This window comes from Balearica regulorum, chromosome 14, assembly GCF_011004875.1.
Source record: "Balearica regulorum gibbericeps isolate bBalReg1 chromosome 14, bBalReg1.pri, whole genome shotgun sequence".
Classification (NCBI taxonomy): Eukaryota; Metazoa; Chordata; class Aves; order Gruiformes; family Gruidae; genus Balearica; species Balearica regulorum.
Window position 1 is genome coordinate 1,182,267 of NC_046197.1, and position 24,228 is coordinate 1,206,494.

General features: G+C 41.8%; 1 protein-coding gene across 5 annotated transcripts in view; it reads left to right on the plus strand.

The window, feature by feature from the left end:
- Nucleotides 1-24,228, plus strand: part of LOC104635494 (protocadherin alpha-C2-like) — a 172,756-nt gene that overhangs the window by 90,229 nt on the left and 58,299 nt on the right. Inside the window, exon 1 of one of the 5 annotated variants that reach the window (XM_075766123.1) lies at nucleotides 1,309-3,979. The exons of the other annotated variants lie outside the window; for them this stretch is intronic. Coding sequence (XP_075622238.1) covers nucleotides 1,565-3,979 — 2,415 coding nt within the window. The 5' untranslated portion in view covers nucleotides 1,309-1,564. Of the gene's footprint in view, nucleotides 1-1,308; nucleotides 3,980-24,228 lie in introns of those variants that run through there. 5 annotated transcript variants of the gene reach the window in all.

The following is a 24,228-nucleotide window of genomic DNA, read 5'->3' on the forward strand; positions in this document are numbered from 1 at the left end:
CAAACAGATGTATTGATTTTTTTTATTTAATATACAATTTTTGGCTGTGCTCCCAATTTGCTCCTATTTTGAAATGCCCTGATACTATGTATAATTGAAATGTTCTTTTTCACTTGCCTGGGAAATACAGTGAACGCATGAAGGGTTAAGATCTCTCCATACTGCAGACTTACAGCTGCTTGCTTTTGATCGATCAGGATCTCATGATAATAAGCTCTCACAGAAGGTGGAAACAGAGGAGACTGGAGGAGTTGTCAGGGCTTGAGGCCCATCTGTGTGACTTGTTACCGAAGGTCATTCCAGAAAGGTTTTCCAGGAGGGTATTTTGAAATGCATTCTGCCCTCTCCCACCTGCTTAGGGGGTAGTTGCTGACTGTGCCCTTGGAGCAGAAAGTCAGGGGAGCAGAGAGCATTGAATTTGTTTTATTTTTTTCACACGTGATCTGCTGTCTCTGTGTGGTATCAGCTCGTCTCTCCCCGCAGTTCGTGGGCATGTCCTAAATGCAAGACCTCTCTGGCGCCGGTATTTACGTCTCTACAAGTAATTCGACTGCTACAGCCTCCCACTTTTCCCCGCCCAACCGAGCCATCCCCATCCTGCTTTGGCAGGCTGGATGGGAGCTCATCTGTGGCTGCGGGTGATCTGACTGGGGACTGTCAGTGGAAAGATCCTTCTCTCTAATAATCCGTGGTAATCTACCTTGTCCAGAAGACGAAGCAGGAAAGAGGCTTTTTCTTTTTCTTTTTTTTTTTCTCCTTCCCTCTCTGTTACTTTTTTTTTTTTTAAGTTTAACAAGGGTAAAGTCGACTGCCTCCTTTAATTGTGCTCTTAAATCTCCTCTGGGAAATGTTGTGCTCAGCCAGAGCGTGTCTGGACTGTGCTGACCCATGTTTAGCCGATGCCTGTCACTTCTCATACGCGTTTCTCTTCCACCGCAGTACTCTGACAGCGTGCGGCAGCGCATCCTCTCGCTGCCTCTCCTGCAAGGAGCGGAGGGAGGCAGGGAGGGAGGCAGGGACGGGGGGAGGGAGGGAGGGGGGGGTCCGCTCTGCATCTCTCCTTCACGGAAGCACATCCATGCCGCGGACTCGGAGGCCCGGCCCCCCACTCCCCCGATCTCCGTCGGGGGGTTAAAAAAGAAAACGGAGGCGGGAAGGAGGAGGAGGAGGAGGAGGAGAAGCAGCAGCTGATGGGGGGAGCGCAGCCCCCTCCCCCGGTGGCGCAGGTGGCGCCGCGGCCTCTGGGTGGCGCCGCCGCCGCCGCCGCGCGCGTGTAAGAGACGCGCGGGGTCCCGCCGCTCCGGTCACAGGGAGCGGCGGCGGCGGGAGCAGCACAGCGGAGCTGCCGCCTCTCCCCGCACGGAAGCCGGCGGCGCGGGGAGAGGGGGTGGGAGAAGCCGAGAAGCCGGGGTCCCTCCCGCGCCCGCAGAGAACTTCTCGCCTTACCGCCGGTGCGCCCCGGTGCCCGTTCGCTTCGTGTTTGGAACTTCGGGGGGTTTGCTGAAATTTCTGGATTATGTTCCTGCTGAGCCGGTCTGCGGGGAGCTGAACGAGGGGAGGAAGAATGCGGGTCTATTTAATGGTCTTCTGCCTTATTTGCTGCACCGCGAACGGGCAAGTAGTGTATTCCATCGCTGAGGAAACGGAGCGTGGAGCATCTGTTGGGAACATAGCGAAGGACTTAGGAATAGATGCAGCTACACTTTCAGCTCGGAAATTTCGCATGATCACCGGTTCAAGTAAGCAATATTTTAATATAAATGCAAGCACGGGGGCTTTATCTGTTAACGAGCCCATAGACAGAGAGCAGCTTTGTGAATTAAAGTCTGCCTGTCTTCTGAATTATGAACTCGTGTTAGAAAACCCTCTAGAGCTGTATAGGATGGAATTTAAAGTCTTGGACATAAATGACAACTCCCCCATCTTTCCCTTAAGTGAATACCATATAAACGTGCCTGAGTTCCTGTCACCTGGTGCACGGTTTACACTCCCCACTGCCCAAGATCTTGATGAAGGTACCAACAGTGTCCAGAACTATACTCTGAGCCTGGACAAACATTTCCATTTGGAAATGCAGGCACGCGGGGATGGGAGTAAATATCCTGAACTGGTGCTGAAGAAAGCCTTAGACAGGGAGCAGCAAGCCACTCACAGACTTGTCCTTACAGCCAAAGATGGTGGGGATCCTCCAAAGTCTGGTGATGTCCCGGTCATTGTGACTGTGCTGGATACCAATGACAATGCACCAGAATTTGAGCACTCAGTCTACAGGGCGAGTATCTTGGAAAACTCCCCCAGTGGCACTTTGGTAGTGCAAGTGCATGCCACGGACTTGGATGAAGGTCCAAACGGAGAGGTCAGGTATTCATTTAGCAATACTACTTCTGCTGATCTACAGAGAATGTTCTTAATTCACCCGCACACTGGAGAGGTGACAGTCAATGGCGTTTTAGCTGTTCAGAGACCTCTCCTCGAGATGCTTATTGAGGCAAGGGATAACGGGGCATTTGGCATGTCCAGCACAGCTAAGCTGCTGGTGGAAATCACTGATGTGAACAATCATGGCCCAGAGATAACAATTACATCCCTTTCCAGTCCCATTCCTGAGGATGCTGTTCCTGGCACAGTGATAGCTCTGCTGAGTATTATGGATAAGGACCCTGGGGAGAACGGGAAAGTAACCTGCCAGATCCCCGATAACCTTCCCTTCCAGTTAAAGCCTTCCCTTGAAAACTACTACAGCCTGGTCACAAGTGGGCTTCTGGACCGAGAGCTAGTTAGTGGGTACAACATCACCATTACTGCCACAGACTTGGGCTCTCCACCCATCACCACTCAGAAGACCCTTTGGGTGCAGATTTCTGATGTGAATGATAACCCCCCTGTCTTCAGTGCTGACACGTTTGATGTGTTTGTGGAGGAGAACAATCCACTTGGTGCTTTTCTCTACCAAGTCTCAGCATCTGACCCTGATATGGGGGAGAATGGACGGGTCTCTTACATGCTCAGGAATTCAACAGTTGCAGGCAGTGCGCTGGCCAGCTTTTTATCTGTGAGCTTGGGCAACGGGAGCATCTATGCAACACGTGCCTTTGACTTTGAGCAGCTTAGGAGCTTCTATTTCCAAGTGGAAGCCAAGGACAATGGGTCACCAGCCTTGAGTGCTGCCATAACTGTGAATGTTTACATCTCAGACCAGAATGACAATGCCCCAGCCATCCTGTACCCCACCAGCCAGAATGGCTCAGTAGCTGTTGAAGTTGTGCCCCGCCTGGCTGATGAGGACTACCTGGTGACCAAAGTGGTGGCGGATGATGAGGACAATGCACAGAACGCCTGGCTCTCCTATCACCTTGCCCAGTCCTCCGACTCCACCCTGTTCCGCTTGGCACCACACTCTGGTGAGCTGCGCACCACACGCTCCTTGCGCTCCACCGACTTCCTCAAGCACAAGGTGGTTGTGGTGGTGCGGGACCACGGGGATCCACCGCTCTCCTCTACTGTCACAGTGGGCATTCTGCTGGCTGACACCCTGCCCCAGGCACTGCCAGACTTCGATGACAGTGGAGAGCCACCACCACTACTCAACGCTACAAATATCTACTTGATCGTTTCCCTTGCCTGTGTCTCCTGCATCTTTGCAGCGTTCCTCCTCTTTCTTGCCATTGTGCGGCTGTGCCGCTGTCGGACTTGCTGCTGCAGCAGCTGCTGCTGCCCAGCTGATGAGTATGAAAAGTATTGCTATAGCGTGCACATGCTTCCCAGCTCCCACCTCCCACCAGACATGCTGGAGGTCACTGGTGTGGGTAAACTGACCCATACCTACTTGTACAGGGCATCTGTAGGTCTTGGGCCTAGTAACAGCAGCATCCCAAATGGTGATGCTGGGAACATTCCCAGCGGCTCAAGATTACAAGTGCCAGGACCCTGCATCCAAGTGCAGCAGGTCCAAAGTGATCGTTTGAGTGCTGTCCTCTTGGTAAGTACTTCTTCCTTTCACTTTTTTCCTCCCAGGCGCATGGCTTTGTGTCTACGCTGGGTTGCTGTCAGTGTGGAAGAAGGTACTGAGGGTATTTGCAGGAGAGCAGGTGTCATTTCAAGGCACCTGGAGGAAACTTCAGTTCCTTTTATATCTTTCCTAAAGCCAAGATCTCTTTAGGTGAAACATGGTTATGGAATGACAAAAGAGATTTTTTTTCCCCCACAAATGTTTAGGACCTTCAGGCATAACTGAAGGTAAAGGTGATGTAAGTGAAAACTAAATGTCTTGCAAGCTGAGCCATTGTCTTCAGATAGCTAAGTAGGGGCATGATAAGAGTCTGTGCAGTTTCTAATCCATAGGTGGTTCTAGTCTACACCATATGGAGCCTGTGACTTTTTTTTTTTTTAATATACCCCAATTCCTGAGAATTTTTCATTGAGGGGTGAATAGTTTGCTGAGCCAAGATGCTGGTTTGCAATGCCCGAGGTAAGCCTATGGTGGAGTACCAAGAATTCAATATCCAGCACCTCTTTAGGAAATGTAATTTGTAGCGTTCATCTCTTTTTCCAAGCAATCCATGGGTTTTGCAAATCCAAACCAATTGTCTTCTGAGCCTCTGACCAAGCTGGTTTCTTCTCAGTAGTGTGATAAGTGATTTCGCAGGAGGAAATATCTTACTTTGATTACAGTGTAGGACTACAAGGTGGGATATATCTGCAGGTCTGATCTGCTGGGTTTTGCTGTGTCACTTGTCCGAAATTCATTTTTCTTATATGCAAAATAACACCAGTTTTATTTTTAATAGGTGCTGTGAGTTGTCTTTATATTTTTGTGAAGTTTTGAGATGTTTTGCCTGCAGACTGTCAAATTTCCTCAGTATGTAATGGTAACTAACTAATCGGTGTTGGCTCTGTCCAGGCCAGTACTCTGTGGTAAGAGCTGTTCCAGATGTTTCTAAGGCAAATGTAAGAACCCATGTTAGACAGACATGGTATGATCTGCTTCCTGCAGTTATTTTTATCCTAATTTATAATTATTAGAGGTTGTCCTAAGTCTGTAATGATGATATTTATTTTCATTTTTGAAATCATTATGGTACCTTAAAATACCTGTAAATGGCCAGCCCCTTTTGAACCTTGATGTAAAGTTCAAAAAGGAACTTCCAGCAACTTTTTTTGGATAACCAAATACATATTCAGATATAGTATCTGAAAAAGCACTTTCTTTTATAACTCTTGAATTTCCAAGTAGTGATTTTTAGTGGATTTTCCCTTGTTCTGGAAAAGATTCCTGATTTGCTCTTAACTATGAAATTAGTTTATCATGCCTTCTGTTATTTATCTGGGGGCAAGATGAAATAGGTTTGTGGGTTGGGGGGGGTCCAGGTCCCGTGTGTCATTCCCCCCCCCCCCGTTTTCTGAACACATTTTCCACATAAATCCTACTGACAAGGCAAGAACTTTTCTCAAATATTTGTTGTTTGATTTACTCATGTTGGTTTACCTAGCATTTAATCGAGGTCATAATCAGTTTTAAGTTTAGTTCTCTGTAGTGGCAGAGGGTTGCACATGTCATGGATCTCACTATGCAAAGGTGGGAGTGGAATAAATCTTGCAAAAGCAGAAGTGTCAGTGTCTTTCAGTAGGAAATTGTAGAGCCCAGGAAAATAGCAGTTGGCAGCATGTAAAGAAGAATTTGTGCCTAATGCATTGATGTACTTTGGGAATATCATTGATTATTTTGAGCATCTGGGGGCAGGGCAGGGGGGGAAGGCTGAGTTAGAACCTTTGTAATGGGGAGCTAAAAACCTTTTTGGCAATCTCTTAACTCAGAAGGTGTCTGCAAGAACTCTGATAGTGTCCTGGGGGTGTATCTTTGGCTGGAGAGTAGTTCATAATTGCAAAACTTCTATAACAAAGGTGATATTTAAAAAAACCCAACACCTTGGTGCAACTGATATCCATGTTCCTATTGAGTGAGATCTTGAAACTTAGGTTACCAATACATTAATGGACTGAATAATAATAGAAATGCAAAAGTATCTCTGATCTCTGTAATGAGAACAACCAAAATGTCTCTCATTACATCTCGCTGTATTTCAGTCATTCAGGTGAATTTTTAAACTTGAAATACGAGACACCTTTTTAGGAGCTTTTGATAGTGGGCAAAATAAATCACAGGTGTTACCTTTGGCAATTTTATTTTCTTAGCTCCTAATACACAGGAATGGATAACTATAGATGTGACCTACATGGAAAGTCCAAAGGCTGTGCATTAATTGAGCTGAGCAGGGGAGCAGAGGCAGAGCCCATGAGAACTCATCTACCCTTAGAAACAAAATTATGCCAGTTATTATTAATTTGATGCTGATGATTCCATTGGCTAGTACACTGGAGAATCAACTACACATTTATACACACACATGTGTGTATACATACAATTTACGTATTTCTTGCAAGATTTGCAAGTTATTAAAATGGCATTCATATTCAAATGATCAGGAGTGAGCAGAAGCTGCAGTTTCTATACTTTCATTTCTGTATACACTTTAGATTCACCAAGATTTAAAGTAAAGTATAATTATGTTAGAGATACTTGTAAAATAGTTTCCAGTCATCTGAGGTGGGAAAGAGAATTGTCACTTGTTCTTGAAAACTGTTCCTTAGTCTAAATCCCTGTGGACTTAAATATTATTTCCGTCCAGAAAGATCACAATTACTTTATTAGTGAGGAATATTTTTACTCATTTTACATTAAAATGAGAGGATTAGAATTTCTCTGGGTTTACCAATAGAAATTTCAGTAAAAAAAAAAAAGTAAGTCTGGATGTTGACTAATTTTGTCTTTAAGTGCTTTCAGACTGACTCATTTGGAGTTAAAAATATGAACATAAGTGGCCCTTGGACCTTCTGAGGTGGGATGATTGTATTGCTCCCTAATAATATAAATGTAACAAAAATAAAGCATAAAATATTTAAAAGGTACTGGATGCAACTCCATACTTATAATTCAACGCACTTGAAATGACTCCAAGATTGCAATTTTAGCAGAACTTAGATATCCTTGATTGTTTTTTTTTTTTTTTTTTTTTAATTGGGGGTGGTGGTGGTGGTTACAGTATTTGGTATATGGAAGATAGACAAAATGTTTATATATACCAAAAGTTAATTCAAATTCCAGAAGTTAAATGTATTTTCAAAATTTAGGTTAATTTCTTTTTTCTTGGTCATCTTTTGCTACTGAATTAAAGGATAGGCTTGAATGATTTTTACATATACAGATGCATGAGACCCTTTTGTGCTTTTACATCTTCTATTTAGGTTACAGCTAAAAATAGAACTATGTATGGCCATAATAGCAATATAGTAAACTGTAATTGTATCTCTTTCGGTATTTTTTCTGTATCTTTCTGCAATTCAGCATAAGTGACAGCTAAGTGAAGAGCATGTTACACTGCTATGGTACTGTGCTGTATTAGGGCACTAGTGGGTTTACTAAAGTAAGTGGTAGTTCACTGAGTATTTCTGGAATCGTGATGTGCTCATGTATTGTTACAATTCTTTTGTTTGTGTGTGTTGTCCATTGTGCTACACAAAAAGCCTATAAGATATTTCTACATTCAGAGTGTAGTGACCTCTCTGCGATTTGACATTCAATATTTAGGTTACATCCAAAAATAGACACAAACCTAGTAATGGAGACTATTTCTTGCTAAACTGTAATAGGAGTGGAATAATTTTGTGCAACGTGGCATGCATTTCCAGTGTCAAAAATGGATGCACTTACGCTGAGACAGTGGCATGCAATCTAGGCTGAACTGCTGCAGGCTAAGCATCAGTGGCTTATTCACACAAGTAAAGACCAGCAGCGTGAGTGAACCCTCCCTTCATCTTGTTCTGATGCGAGCATGCACTGTAACATAGCGAAATGTAAGTATGAAGTACCTTCCCAATTTTTTCAGTCTGTATAGCTAACAACCTGCCCAGACACAGCAGTCTTATACCCGCATTGTAAGAATTCAGTTGTGTAGGCAGATTTCTTGGCTGCAGAAGTTATTCTTGGGGTCAGGCCAAGAAAATCCTAGAAAGAGTGATAATCAAAGAAAATTCAGCAAGGGAAACTGGTATAGATTTCCCTCTTTCTGACCACTCCAATTACCTTTTGCAAAGAAAGGTAACACTGCAGCTTCAACGTTCAACAAAACAACACTGGGTCCAGGAAAAGCTACAAACACCTGGGCTGAAACTCTGCATGACTGATATCTGCCTTGGAGTATTATTTTCAGAGGTAGTGGAAGGGAGAGTGACAGAAGGAGTAGCTTGAGGGAGTGTGGAGAGTAATGTGTATTTGGAGATGCATAAGGCAAAGACAATGATGGACAGGAAAGACTGAGACTGAGTGGTGACATTGGCTCAGGGGGGGTAGATGTGAGTAGTAATTCTTGTATGAAAGCAGAGAACAGGAGAACACAAATCGAATCAAGTCCAGTTCTTTCCTATATCAGCCACCACTTAATCTTAAATCTTCAAATTCAAAGATTTAAATTTTAATTGCAAAAAATACTCATTTTAATTGCAAAATTTACTAGGTTGTGCCCATTATTCCTACTGGAAAGTTATTCATCTAAGGCTTTGAAACCCTCCTCTGACATCCTGTCAACAGTTATTTGCTATGAATTTGTGTATGTTTGTTCTTGTGCCAGCAATGTTCTTTTAGTATAAGTAGTTCTTTTCTCTCTCTTTGGTGCTTGATTTCTTCATAGTTTAGAAAGCAACCACATCTTTTCTTAGGCTTTGTTTGAATAAGCTAAATAAGTCAATCTCAGTCTTTTTTCTATGGTCATCTCTGCACTTGTCTGATCATGCTAATGTCCCTTCTCTGCATCCATTCTTCCTTTGTGGATATATATTTTTTGCAAATATGTGACCAGAATTATATATAATATTTCAGACAAAGGGCCTCCTACACAGTGATAGGAATATTTCTCGGTCCAGAGGATAGGGAATGCATCACCTGATACTTCTTGGGATAGCAGTTATCTTCTCCATAGTTGTAATATGTTGATTAATCAGTCATGTATTATTGCAGAACTTCTTTGGAGTAGAGGTGGATGGAGGAAGGTTGATTCCCAAGATGGTGCTTCTTCTGCCTAACTTCATTCATCTAAATGCTGGATGTTTGAATCTTAGATGTTAAAAAGTCATAGCCATATGCTGAGAGCAACTCATCCTGTTCATCTTAGACATAAGAATTTAGATGTAGTCTACAAACAGCACTGAGACTAGATGTACAACTTTTAAATAACTGAAACTAGTTGATACAAGTAGTAACTTACGGGAGTCTGCACTTTGTGTTATTAGATGTCATCTGTTTCTGTGATGTGTCAAGTTGTTCCTACAGTGAATGATGCCATATGGTGTCTTCCACAACTGTTATTAGAATAGCCCAACTTCTTGTATTTCAATGTAGTGCTGTATTGAATGTTTTACTGAAATCCGAATAGATGAGATGAATTTCAGTTTATGTTTTCATTGAAGACAATTGAAGACCAGTCTAGCTAATAGACAGGTGGGGTATTGGGCTGGTGGTCACATAGGGTAGATTTGACCATTCTAAATTACTGGCACTGCAGTTGCTGTTCTCCAATCTGATTATTGTACTCCAGACTTGACAGGTTTATCTTAAAACAAAATACCAAACCACCCCCACCACCACCCCCACCACCCCTTAATTCTACGCTTTTATTTGTCAGTTCTTCTGGAAATCTGTGATGAAATCAGGTAGTGGTGATTTGAGGATGATGAACACCCAGCATTTTAATTCTGCCTTGGTGATAGCAATTTCCATTCCCTCAGAGTAATTTGTCACATAGTCAACATCACACTCAAGGTATTGAAAATAGAGGAAAATAAAGATTTACTGTCATAAGATGAGATGGTGTCTCAAGGGGGTGATTGGTCCACATATGCCATGTTTTGTACTATTGGCCTGTGCATCCTCTGCACCTTGTTGAAGAGAGGCTGCTGGACTTTTAGTGTGGCCCAATATAACGGTGGTCATGCTATGTATTTGGGGGATTACAGTTAGCTTGCTTCAATGTAACAAAAGAAATTCTGCTAAGTGTGTGAATTGCTGAGGGCTGTTTAAAGTCACAATTAGTCAAAAGAATAGCAACAAAATCCAACACCAGAACTGAAAAGGAAGGCAAGCAGGGACATGGGAATTAAGATATTCAGCTGAGATTTGTAAGGCAAAGAAAAAGGCAGGGCAACAGCTTAAAGATTTGATGCTATCAGAGGTATTTGGAGAATAACAGCAAATTTGACCAATATGGCAAGAGGATAGGTATGTTAAGAAATAAAGAAAAGATTTGTACTTTCTAGTCTTTGAGCAGTCTCTCTAAGGAAAACAAACATAATTTTGTTCTTTTTTGTTCTTCTCCAAAGGAATTTTTTTTATATTTTGATCTGTTATTTCTTCCATTTCCCCTGGGCTTGTCCCAGCCTGATGGGTCTTTCCTCCTTGACACTTCATTTAGTGGCTTTTAACTTTTTTCTTATTCTGCAAAAGCTGCATTCTCAAAGTGAAACATCTTTGCATGAGTGGTCTGTAAAAATCAAAGTTTATGATGTTCATTCGTGAAACCTGAGGCTGTTGCTTCCAAAAGGTTCTGTGCTGTTCCTCATCCTTTTCCAATTCTTTTGTAGTGTCCAGAAGCTGAGCAAGGAAGATTTACAGCTGAGTGGGCTCTTCATCTTTTGAACTACATACCTGTTCCCTATGTGTCTTGGGAATGTATTTTAGATAGTGGTGTAAAGGAATTTCTATCTGAAACATCACACTCCATTGACTTTGAGATTCAATTTATGTTTGTATGTACTTTGGGGAATCTTTTTTGGACAGAAAAAGGAAAAAACCACCCCCACCCCAAAGCCTCAATTATGTGTTTGCTCAGGGAGACCTTTTGTGTGTTTTTAATTTTCACTTGCCTTAAGATACCAAAGATACCAGGAACTCAAAACATGTGGTATTTGGTTAGGCCTAAAAGAACTGCAGACTTTGAGGAGCTTTGTTTAATAGAAAATGGGAAATGTATGAATACTGATAACCACCAGTAAAAACGCTACTCAGGGTAATTGGTCAGTTGAAAGTTCGGTGACCAAATCTTGTGAAAGGCCATGGATCTTGCAAAGAGCACAAGAATGCTAAAGGTGCTGAAACAGGACTGACTTAATATCTTATATGGTAAATCCAATGACCCCTGCAACAATGCAGGATGAGGTGTTTGTGGGTTTTGTTGTGGGGTATTTTTAAGGTTTCCAGATTTGTAGCCAGAATCCCATTTGTTTGCAGTACCCATTCTTCCCATACCCCTCACACCCCCAGCCCTTAAAGGAAAAAGAAACTCTAAGCAAACTTATTCAAATAATCTTAATTCTGCTTTACATGTCAGCCTGCTATTTATCTCCAATAGGTTTACATCATGAGAAAATTTGCAATATTTCAGGAATCATTAAAATGTGATGTAAACATATTTCCTTCTGTTGACTCAGTTTTCTTCTTTGCAGAATCCTGGTCTCATGGAGCATGGCCTATATCAATTCTTATCTCTATATATTCCTTCAAGTGAATCCTTTGCTCGTTTGGGGTTTTTTATGGTTGTTGTTGTTATGGGGTTTTGCTTTTTTCTTTGGCTGGGCAATCATGAATACCCTAAAGATAATAAAACTCAAAAGTGTTGTTTGTTTGTTTGTTTTTCAATATAGTATTGGTAGGAAGGAAATCTGAGGGAAAAAGAAAGCAATTTCTTCTTCCAGTCACTGGACATATAACTGCTGCCTTGTCTCATATTTTTGGGCTGGTGAAGTTAAATCACCCTAGTAAATGACTTGTCTAATTTGAGTTGCCAGCTGGAATACTTTCAAAGGATTTGGGGTTGTTGGTTTAGGACTGCTATTTGCACTTTCATCTTTATTTTAATTTTATTATCTATTTGTCTAGGGATTAAAATTAGTGAGTTCCTGTCTTCTCTTTTACAACATCATGCTTCTCTACAAGGCATTCAATCTCTTTAATGCTTCTCACCTTATTTGAAAAACTACAAGAAAAACTAACCTGAGCTAATGCAGAACATGGAAAGATGCCAGTTTGATCATGGTCAGAACGTAGCTGTAGAATACAAATCTGCACTGAAGAATATTATCATTTAGGAGCTCTTAACCTGGTGAGGCCCTTTGCTATTGCAATGTTATGTCTCATGAAAAAGCTTTTCTTCACTCAAGCTGCTCGAAGAGGACCCAGATTTTTTGGATAAAATCTGAATTGAATTATTGAGCTCTGGAGCTGTAAGTCCTCATTGTAGGAATTAATAGTTCATCACCAAGTGGTTCTCAACAACAAACACCTTCTGCCCCCCCGCCCCCCGAAAAAAAAAAAAACCAACAGGAAAAAAAGCCTCTAAAAAACCTCACCAAAAACACGAGGGGGAATTAACAGTAGTTTTCCACTGCCTAATGGGCATTGCAGTGGTGGAAAGAGGAAGTGGTTACAGATTGCAGCAAAGGAAATTCTTGCTGGACGTGAGGAAGAAATTCTTCCTTGTGAGAGTGGTGCCACCCAGGGATAGGACCCAGAGAGGTGTTGGGATCACCATCCTTGGAAATACTCAAAGCTTGAATGGACAAAAGTCCTGAGCAACCTGAACTACCTGTCAGGTTACCTCCCTTTGAGTAGGAGGTTGAAGTAGAGACCTCCTGAGGTCCTTTCCAACCTAATTTTTTTTCTGTGATTCTTTGAAATGTGGCAAGATGTAAACATTTAAAAGTTACCTTTCAAGAAATGATGCTTCATTCCATTTTCAAAAGCTGTACTCATGTTTACAGGGGTTCTGAAACTGCAGCATATTTCCCAATAGATGCTCAAATCCCACTGTGCAAGGTATGAAAATCGTGCCAAAACATCTGAATTCCTTCTCTGTCAGATGCACAGCCAGTGATATCCCCTGTCATGGATCCTAATGCTGGATCCAGCTGCAACTACAGTGATGACTGTACTCAAGTCATGCAAGTTTAGGAAGATCTGCTTTGCCACACAAGCATGAGGTCGAAACCACACATACCTAGCTTCGGGGAAACTAGCTTTGTACTTTTAATTGTAGTCTTTTCTCTTCCAAAAAGAATCATCTTCTGGAATAGAATAGCTATTTTCCTTTTCTAGAAAGCATTTCTGCTAATAAGTCATCTCCCATAGGAAGCCTAGTTCTTACCTTTATCCTGAGGTACATATAACTGAGAAGATTTTTATTTTCTTTTCTCTCTCTCCTCTTATAAATGAGAGTTCCTTAGATATAAATGATGAGCCTGGTGACAGAGTTGAAACAGCTATTGGTCATGCGCACTCAGGGTTCTAGGATAACTGTTAACAGGGAAGAGGGGAGATACTCCATGGTGTAGTATCCTGATTCAATGGGAAGCTGTGGAAATGGCTTTACTGCAGCTATTAGTTTGAGGTGTACTAAATATGTTAGTATTGTTAAATATTGTTACTCATATCTTACCTTTTGCAAGGAAATGCTACTCTACCTTTAAAATGCTCATTCTGCTGCTAAATTTCCAGGTTCTTTCACTTTGTCTTGAACCTGTTGGTAACTCTAGCACCCAAGCAAACTTGATGGAAAGGGTTTATACACTAGCTGGTTCACTGTTTGACAAAAGCAATGATGACTTTCATCAGGAAGTTGATTAAAGGAAATGTCAGTTTTCATACATGATACATGCTGAATAATTTAATCTTCTACATATAGTCTGATTTGAAAGGATACATTGTATTAATGTTTTTTACTTCTCCTGGATGACTTTTTGTGAACGGTTGAAAGCAGTGCTAAAGAGACAAAGAAATTAATGGAGTAGAGATACCCGTCAGATTAGAAATGCCAATAAGATAACAGAACAAGAGAGAGGTGAGGGTTTTTTCCTAGTGCACTTAGATTAACTATCATTCTGATTTAATATAAAATTCAATTTACTGGAAATCATTGTTAATACTTCAAAATGAACCTGGACCTACCTAGGCCTATGCCCACACTCAATCATTTAGATACCAGGTGAGAACTCACTACCTGTGTCCTGGTTTCAGCTGAGAGGGTTGATTTTCTTCATAGTAGCTAGTATGGGGATATGTTTTGGATTTGTGCTGGAAACAGCATTGATAATATAGAGATGTTTTTGTTCTATGGACCTATGGTTGAGCAGTGCTTACACGGGGCCAAGGCCTTTTCTGCTTCTCGCACCGCCCTGCCAGCGGGATGGCTCGGGGTGCACAAGAAGTTGGGAGGAGACACAGACAGGACAGGTGACCCAAACTGACCAAAGGGATATTCCATACCATATGATGTCATGCTTAGTTTATAAGGAGCTTGGGGAAAGAGAAAGGGGGGAGTGGCAGCATTCAGAGTGATGGCGTTTGTCTTCCCAAGTAACCGTTACGCGTGACAGAGCCCTGCTTTCCTGGAGATGGCTGAACACCTGCCTGCCCATGGGAAGTGGTGAATGAATTCCTTGCTTTGCTTTGCTTGTGCACGTGGCTTTTGCTTTACCTATTAAACTGTCTTTATCTCAACCCACAAGTTTTCTCACTTTAACTTTTCCAATTCTCTCCCCCATCCTGATGGGGGGGAGGGAGCGAGCGGCTGTGTGATGCTCAGCTGCTGGCTGGGGTAAAACCACGACAATCTGTGATGGTGGCAACTGCACTGATCCTTCCAAACTGAAGTCCCATGAGAAGTTTTTAATTCCTTTTCCCTTCTGCCAGATAGCAAGGAGGTTTTTGGGATAATTCATAAATAACTCCTTTAAAATATGAAATGATAATGCCATCCATGAATTTCCTTTTTAATGCCCTTTTGAATGCTTACTTATCTACTTGCAATCGAGATTTTAATTAATTTTATCAGAATGTAATCATTCATTGTACTTTTAACAGTCTTGTGGTCAGTATCACAAAATATATGTGGGGGAAAGAAAGAAACATTTGAGCACTTGCAACTGTATTTCGCCTCACTTCACAGCATTATTCTCCCCCTTGCCCCGCAGGGGATTCTTACCTGAGACTGAGATTACACTATTGCAAGACTCATAGAGAAGTTTAACTTTTACATTGGCTCTAGTATTCAAGATTAGATAGCTTGCAGATTTTCAGGACTACCATTGATGCTGTTCTCCCATTAGAGAAGGGAGATGATCATTTATGTCATGAGACAGCACTTGCTGTACAATTAGATTGTTCCAAGTATATCTTTGGCTGCTGCTAATGCTTAAGTCTGGTTTGCTTCCAATAAAACTGTGAAAATTTTATATATAAAACTGTTCTGCCTGAAAGACACTTTTTAGTTACTATTATAAGTAGAGTTGAGCCACTTAATAGCGTGCATTTTTAATGTAATATTAATTCTTCCAAAAGAAATGTTTTTCAAAATACTTTCACAGAGAGAAACTGGACAGTCATAATTACTGTGTATAGTATTCAGCTCAAACTGAATTTGCTTCTGGTAGCAAACATATTTTTAAATGGAGGATGTTTTGTACAAACGAAAGGATAGATTAATGTACCATCTGAAGAGAACTCTGTCACCTCAATAACAGATGAAGCAACATGAGCAACTTTTCAATTACTCTTTTTTTTTCTTTAATGAAAGTGATCACAATTGGTTATCTGGGAATTATGAACTTCTATATTTCCAGCTCTATCCATCATATGAGGGTAGTGAAAAATACTCTTTTTGCCTATAATAAAAATGTGTCTGATCTTTCCTTTAAAAGTCTTGCTGAAGTATATTTTGGAAAAAGGACTTGATATTTGTTATGAAGTGGTCTTTGAGTCATGTTTGATAGCCATTAAGATCTGCTGAGGTTGGCTGAGTTACAAGCTTTTGAGAAATTCTTGTTCACTGTACTTGGTAGATACTTGCAAGAGCTGGAAAGCTCAGTTCCCTCTTGGTCCTGCCAGCACAGAGCCCTGCTTCAGCCAAGAGTTGGAAGGACCTTCCTGTAATTGCGGTTGTATGATTGTGACCCAGACCAAAGTTGGGGCTGGAGCGGAGAATGGAAACTCAGAACAGGAAGACTGGGAACAAAGGAAAAAGAAAGCCCAGTCCAGGACCAGGGTGCAGGGAAGGTGCAGAAAGTGTAAAAATGCATTGCACAGGAGGACACCAAGTGATCCCGTGATCAGAGCACTGAATGGGGTTGTGGGAGACAGACAGGATCTGTTCTTGGTTCTCCTGCATGGTCTTGACATGTCCCTCTGCCGTTGTGAGTCATTTTCCCATTGTAAATTTATGTTAGCTGTGCTGACTGCTCCTTTGTGAAGTACTTTGACATGTTCCAAAGTGCAGTACCAAATATAAGCTAAGTGTTGGTGAACATTATGCATTTTAAGGAAGTTGGATGAGAACTGGCAGGAGGAAGAGAGAAAGCTGGGAGGTGTCTTGGAGATGCTAACGAAGAAACTGCTGAGGGGAGGAAAGAACAGGTGGCAAAAAAAAGACACATGAGAATCCAAATCCAATGGCAAGTTACATTAAGAGTTTCATCAAATCAAGAACAGTATGCGTATTTAGAGACCTGTTATATGTATTGTCTTCTTGTGGAGTGGAAGGAAGGAGGACATCAGTGAGGAACATTATCAAGTGCTGCATGGGAAACTGTTAGAGAAGCTAGAGATGATGACGATGAACAGAGGAATAAATAACTGACTTTAAATTCTAGAGACTTGTACTACAGGGGAAGCTGTTCAGAGGGATTTTTCTGAAGTTGATCCTTATGAAAGTTCACAACTGAAAAAATAAAAGTAGGATTTGTTCAACACAAATATAAAAGATACAGTTGCTATAGAGGAAGGTTGGTGTGTCATACAGGAAGGAGTACACAGTCTGGAGGATTCAAGTGAACTGTGGAAGGAGAATGCTCTGGTCAAAGGAATCATAAACTAGAACATACAGAGACAAACCTGATGGACAAATGGTAAGGGAGGTAGTGATAAGAACAAATCTGGCCAGTCACCATAATTGGTAAGGGCATGTGGACTCTAAGAATGTTTGTTTTTTCCAGTAGCATTATCTGACTAATGACCTTGCCAGATTGGGATGATAAGGAAAGGGAGGGAGGCAAACACATGGAGACACAAAACCTGACCAATAAGCATAACAAAGACAGTAACAGACACAAACTTAGTCAGTCCAATTAACAGAAGGGCTATCAAGAAACTGCAGGCAAACCGTGACTTTACAGCTGATAAGGATGCAAACCTGAGGGCTGTAGCACCAGTGGTTAGAGGGGCCATAGCCCTCTGGATCTTGGTGGGTCTTACAGACTTTGTACCTGGAGTATTGGCTACTGAGGAGACTGGCATGAGTGGACTGGGTGCCAGTTACTAGAGTCAGAGGGGAGCTGTAGGTGCCCTTGGCCTGCGATGTCAGCAGCTGGAGTGAATGGGGGTCTCAGTGCCACCTGTTGGGGTGGGAATGGTGTCTGTCCCCGAAAACCAGCTTACTGGTGGACTGGCATGAGTGAGGGCTTCCACATCAATGGCTGGAGTGGGACAGCAGGTCACAGACCATGTGCCTGGTGCCAGCTCCTGGGGGATGAGTGTCTTGTATCTTCCCCAAATGGGTGTACATGGGGGTGTATTCACCAGAAGACTTCAAGCTGAACAGTACAGGGGTCCTTGAATCATAGAATCATAGAATCTAGAATGGTTTGGGTTGGAAGGGACCTTAAAGACCATCTAGTTCCAACCCCTTGCCATGGGTAGGGACACCTTCCACTAGACTAGGTTCTCCAAAGCCCCATCCAACCTGGATCCAGGCAAGAAGGGGCCTGAGCTGGTGTCCAGGGGGATTCATGAGTGTGGGATACATATTGGACAAGTCTTTGTGTACTGCATGTTTGCGATGAGCATCAAGCTGGACCAGCCAGGAACTGAGGGACTTCTGGGCTTGATCAGAGGGCTGGGAACTGGGCAGGGGTGCCAGGCAGCAGAGGGGTCGTGCCAGCACTTGAGGAATCCATGAATGTGCAGATCCCAGAAAACTCTGAATCCAGAGAGTGGTGTGTGTGCGCTTTCACTAGTGACCTCCTGTCTTTGCCACCCAAAGAGGAGGAACTAGTGTCACAATATCACTAAAAACACATTAAAGGAGTGTAAGAAATTAGTAGAGAAGTGAACAAATCAGAAGTACCAAAGATAAAGATAAAACCCCAGAGCTTAACTAAGTCATTAGGTGATGCAACAGTTAGTAATTAAACAGAAGAATCATAGTGGAAGATAATAGATAAAATGTTTGATAGCCTAGAAATCTAATGGCTTCTTTCTTTCAATACATTTACCTGGAGTGGAGATCCTTTGTTTCAGGGAGATTCTAGCAAGACTGACAAGTGTAAAGTGTAAAAACTGTATTGCAGCAGTATAAAAACCAGAAAATAACTCAGCAGTATTAACATGTGACAGAGTTCCCACTGTGAGTGGTTTTATGTGCCAGAATTCTTGAACGAAGGACTAAAAAACAACTGAAAGTCTTTGGTGAAAATACAATGTCAAGATTGTTCCCAGTGTCTGTACAGCAGGAAGATAACTATGGTGTTTATGGGTGCAGGACTAAGTACCCAAAGGAATGCTGGTTGGGTTGTGCCTCCCTGTCTTTCCAAACCTCTTTTTGGCTCTTTCTGCTTTCATTTTGTCCTCCCCAGCCCTTGTTCCTATTTCCTTACCTTCTCCTGAGATACAGTTCCTACTCCCAGAAATGTTTTCAGATCGTACTCTGATTTAAAATATATAAACCCCTGAGAGAGGGACCAGACCCAGTCTCCTGTTCCTACTGTGTCCTTTCCAGGACACAGAACCAGGCTGCCTTTTTTGATCCTACAAACCTTGTCTTTTTTGGCTGGAGAATGGCTCTATTTCCACACAAATGCTTCCCCTGACCACTGTGGTAATGATTTGGGGAGATACGACCTTCTCAGTGGTCTGAACTTGGAGGCCTCTAAACTTTGTGCCTTCAACCACTGTTCAGTGTGATAAAGAAGCCCAGGAGGAACACTGGTGCTGCTGCTGGATATTATTTTACTATTTTCCTCACCATCTGGCCAGTAATAGTTTGTATTCCAAATGCTCAATCCTTAAATCTGTCTCCAAACAGGACAGTTTAAAAAGAATATTAAATGAGAAGAATCATGCTGAGACATTGCAGGTCTATCTGGTTGTGGAGGACAATGTTTTGATTAGTACAAGGAGTGGGGGTTGATTTCAGTGGGTACATTTGATATAATCATCACTGCTTATCACTCTGAGTCTCACATGTCCTGCTGTGGTTTCTCTGTTCAAGGATGGAAAAAATACACTGAGCTCAGCTGAGTTGTTAAAAGCTAGAAGTCTAGGGTCATTTGAGGTGTACGAGGGCTAACAGATGTATCACTGTAAGGTTGGCAGATAAGACCTGTAGGAGATCTGTGCCCTTCTGGGAAGAGCAGCTGAGGACCAGGCAGGATACCCTGCCCTCTGCATCACAGAACCATTGCCTGCTGTTGCAGGAACAGGTACATACAATGTGGGTTTCCCTCAGTACCAAAGAATGAGTTTGCCACATGCACGGTCCATGCAAAATACATAAGGTAAATCTGCATTAATACTATAGTACTAACTAGTGCTAAACTCTGGATATAGCCTAGCTTTTAAAAGAATATTGTATTAGGTCAACCACTCTGACCTATTCAAGAAGAACTCTTGCGCTCAAGAAGCATTGAACTCTTACTAAATTCAAACCAAATATTTCCTGTCGCTGAGGTTTTAAGAATTCTGAAGTTTGAAAACATAGTTGCTTCATGTTTACTTAAAAAAGCCAAACAATTTTCTTCCTTCAGCACCCATTACAAATAATAAGTTATACATATGTGTATGTACCTTCTTCCTTGAGAATATCCAAGCATCCCTTGCAGTAGGGCTTTAAACCTTGCAGTGGCCATTTGAGCCCGCATATTGCTGATGTCTTAGGAACCAATTAAGATACTAGACAAAATCATAAAGCCCTTGATGTAACAGTGAAGAGAACCCGGTTCTCTGACTTCCTGCTTTTATGGCATGATCAATTGCTTCTGTCACCATCTCGCTTTTGTCTTGTCCCATTTTCAAAAGCCCCAGTGTAGCTCCAGGGAACTTTTTTCCCCTTCTTGTTACTGCATGAGAACTATTGCTTCTCAGTCCTTCCTCTGGGCTTCTGGTCATCATCTGCCCCACACTGCATCTCCCCTTTTCTTTGCTTCCTCTTCCAAGTACTCTTAGATGCTCTGATGTGCTGTAAATCAGAGGTGAACTTGAGCACTGGTGAATCTGAACAGAGTTATCTCACCAGTGCTGAACCTGGCCTTAGAGGCCCTGAACTGGGCAGCTGTGGTCAGTGGCTTTCTGTCATCATCTTAATAACCTGACCCCTGTTTCACCCAGAGGTGCGCCTGTCAGCCTGTACAGCAGAAGAGTTTTTTCATGCCATGCTGCCAAATTCTTTTTTTAATACTGTGTGTGACATTACAATTCTTGTATTTTCTAAGGTCTGTTCACCACTGCCTCATTCTCTGCTGCAGTTCCCATCCAGGTAGTGAGTTGAGAGATGCTACTGACTGCTCGCATCTCGTCTCCTCCTGCTCTGCTCCTTGCAACCCCTCCAGCTACCTGGAGCTAGTCTTGTTCTCCAGCAGCAATAGCAGCAGTGAGTGCTAGAGGCTGTGAGGAATTGTGAAGAAGGATGCAGGAGGTGGTGCTGATGTCTCTGTGTAGGTGGGGAAGTGGACCTGGAGTAGTAAGTTAATACAGCTTTGCCCTCAACCCTTTTTTAAAGTCTCTCTGGGCTGCAAAGGTTATTGTTGCTTGTTCTTCTCTGGGCCCTTCCACATAGTGTTGTCTGGTTTTGGTTTTTCTTGGTTCCTCATGGCATCTTCTGGCTATTGCTATGTCTCATCTTTTCTGACTGAACCCTTACCCTCTCAGGATCTGTCATTGGGTACAAACAGTTTCTCACAGAGAAGAATCTGGAATTGTTATGTAGGAAATTAGTATAACAGAACTGAATGCAAGATCCTGAAGAAGGGAAAACTAGTTTTCTTCTACAAAATCTCTAAAGTTTCCCACTCTCACTCATTCTCTTATGGATTTTGCTTACTCACACCTGCATACTCAAAAGCATCAGCTCATGTGCCTGATGGTCACTGGTGAACAGGATCACTTGCATGCAGTGCAGAAGACAGAGGACACCAGCTATCACAGCTCACAGGTTCTCATTCATTGGTGACAATAGACTGATCTGGGACTTGCCGTTGATTCTCTTTAGGAACGGGTGCTGTCCAGGATCTTTTGTGTCATTATTTTGTCTCATCCCTTTATAAGTCTTAGATGAAATTCTTTAATTTCACAGTCCTCTTGTATTTCTCAGCTGTGTGTTTCAAGGCTCCAGTTCTCTTCTCCATCTTCTCGACACTTTATTTTTAGGTAATTTTGTTCCCCTTCATTCATTTGGATTAAATCCCCACATAAGGTGCTCTGTAGCAATTAATTCATACTTTTTCTATTAATCCTTATTTTGTATTTTCTTTGTGTGCTTTCACATGTGCACATACTTGTATTCATACTTCCTTCATACCAGTCTTAAATATGCAATTTTTTTTTTTTAAATCTCTACATGTAAAAGGAAAGATAATAAATGGGTACAGGTAAAATACCAAGGATTACAGAAAGGAAAAACTCAGATTAGTTATGGGTAATGAACTCAAAGTATTGATAAAGTATTCACAAGTGAGAAAGCAAAATTGCTGCTAGTTTTGTGCATAGAATTATTGGCAGACAATCTTTTGGCACATTATCTGGTACTACTTGTAAGTGCACAGTTAGAATCCAATTCTCTGTGCTGTTCTGATAACCTTATGAAAGGGAAAATACAACTAAGATTGTAGAAGTACAGTAAAGGGCCTAAAATGGCTGAAACACAGTTTACAAGTCAAGAGAGAAAAAAGAACAAGCTTTTGCATGTCTGTTTAGGAGAAACTTGGGGGGCAAGGAGAGTATGGGATCCCAGTGTGTGCCAGGACCCTGAAGAAAAACACAAATACGAAACAAAATCATTGGCAGAGAGTGTAAGTCAGGGTCCAATGCTCTTCCTGGTTCTGCTGAGTAAGAAAATCAATGAGACTTGTCCTGAGGTCAGAGAATATTAGCAGAATCTGCAGTATTAACATTTTGCCCATCATCTGTGTGGTTATAAGTTAAAAATAGTCCAAGCACAGCACAGTTTGGGCAGATGGATTTTTTTTTTAATAGGATTTGAGGTAAAAATCTTCTAAGCTCAGAAATGCCTGTTGAGAATTAGCAGACAAACCAAAATATTTTCCTGCCCTACTTTCCCTGCTCAGCCATTCCTGTGCAGACACATGAAATACAGAAAGCTGCCGAGCAGCATACTGGTCTCATAAAAAATCCTCACAGACTCAGTATGCTTTATGGGGCCTGTGCTCTTTTATGGCTCTCAGCTGCTCTTTGAAATAGTTGAAGGGTTTTCATTTTCCATCTGTGTACTTGAGATCATAGTATGTGTATCAGAACTGTAGGCAAAGACCTGCAAGGCTGGTAAGAGTAGAGGGTTGTCAGGTATTTGGCAATGTTGCTAAGCAAAGTCTTTCTCATTTGTGCTAAAAGCTGGATAGATTCTGTGATGGAGATTTTCCTCAATCATTTGTTCTTGGGATGAAGTTTCTTCCTTCCCACCATGTAGAGAATTGCAAGTCTAAACAATAACTAATCCTGAGAATGCTGAGAAAGGTTGGAACCAGACATGCAGAGGTTCACTCCACACCATATCTGGCTCTTCTGTCATGGCAGGTATGCTGAATACAACCTGTACCCAACCTGTGTTTGTTGTGGTGAACTCTGGAAGCCCAGAGCAACACCTTCACAGTTCCTTTGGTCGCTCATCCATTCTGCAGCAAGGAAATTCCATGATATCTAGACAGTTCTGCCTACTCTGGTTTGGAGACAGGACCATAGTGGTGACTGAGCCTCTGGCTGCAGAAAGCATGGGAATTGTGTCTGAGTGCAACAGCCAGAGGTAGAGGGGATGATTTGCCTCACTTCTATGTTGTAAAAAGCATAGCTCTAATGATTTAATTTCCTGGAAAATTTGCCATTGACTTTTTCCAACATCAAGAAAAAAGCAATTAAGCAGTTAATCCTAAAATATAACCTTGAAAACAAAAGTAATCTCTACACTTTTAACTCTGATTAAGTGTATAATTTTTTCTATTAATTTGAGAAATTGCTGAAATTTAGGGCAGCTCTGTACAACTCAGTACAGTAACATTTTGGGTCTCATTTTTGATTGAGAAAATCTGTCCATCATTTCTGTTCTGCTTTACATATTTAGCTTCATAAGCAAGTTGTAGCTTGCTGCTGTGTAAGAATATCATGGTGGCTTGGAACAGACACTTGTAGCTCAGTGCTAACCTCCCATATAGCTTTGGAGTAGAGATGTGCCAAGGAGGAGGAAAGGATGGAACTGTGACTCTCAGCTGCTGGAAGAAATTTAGAGCAACCTGAAGACTGCTTAGTTGTAGTCATTGGATGATCCATCCATCTTCACACTGTGCATCTTAGACTTCTACTTGTGTCTGGGCTGTCTGAAGTGGCTGCAGGCAGTATGTTGAATGTATATTGGAATTCATTCCTGTATAGGGAATAAACACAAAACATTTCAGTGACATTTAAGATGTCACACATGGGACTGAAATTGCCCATAGGTCTGCTTTGCTGAGAAAATGCATTTGGTATTAGCAGCCCACTGCGATAGGTTAATGCATGCTTCAGCTGGTGGTGGATATTTTTTGAAAATACCAGGAAGCAGAGTGGCAGCAGGTGTGAGACAGGTGAGTCTGGTTTTCTCTTTTTCCTTTTCTTTTCTTTTCTTTTTCCTTTCCTCTTTTCTTTTCTTTTCTTTTCTTTTCTTTTCTTTTCTTTTCTTTTCTTTTCTTTTCTTTTCTTTTCTTTTCTTTTCTTTTCTTTTCTTTTCTTTTCTTTTCTTTTCTTTTCTTTTCTTTTCTTTTCTTTTCTTTTCTCTTCTTTTTTTTTCTTTTCTCTTCTTTTCTTTTCTCTTCTTTTCTTTTCTCTTCTCTTCTCTTCTCTTCTCTTTTCTTCTCTTTTCTTCTCTTTTCTTCTCT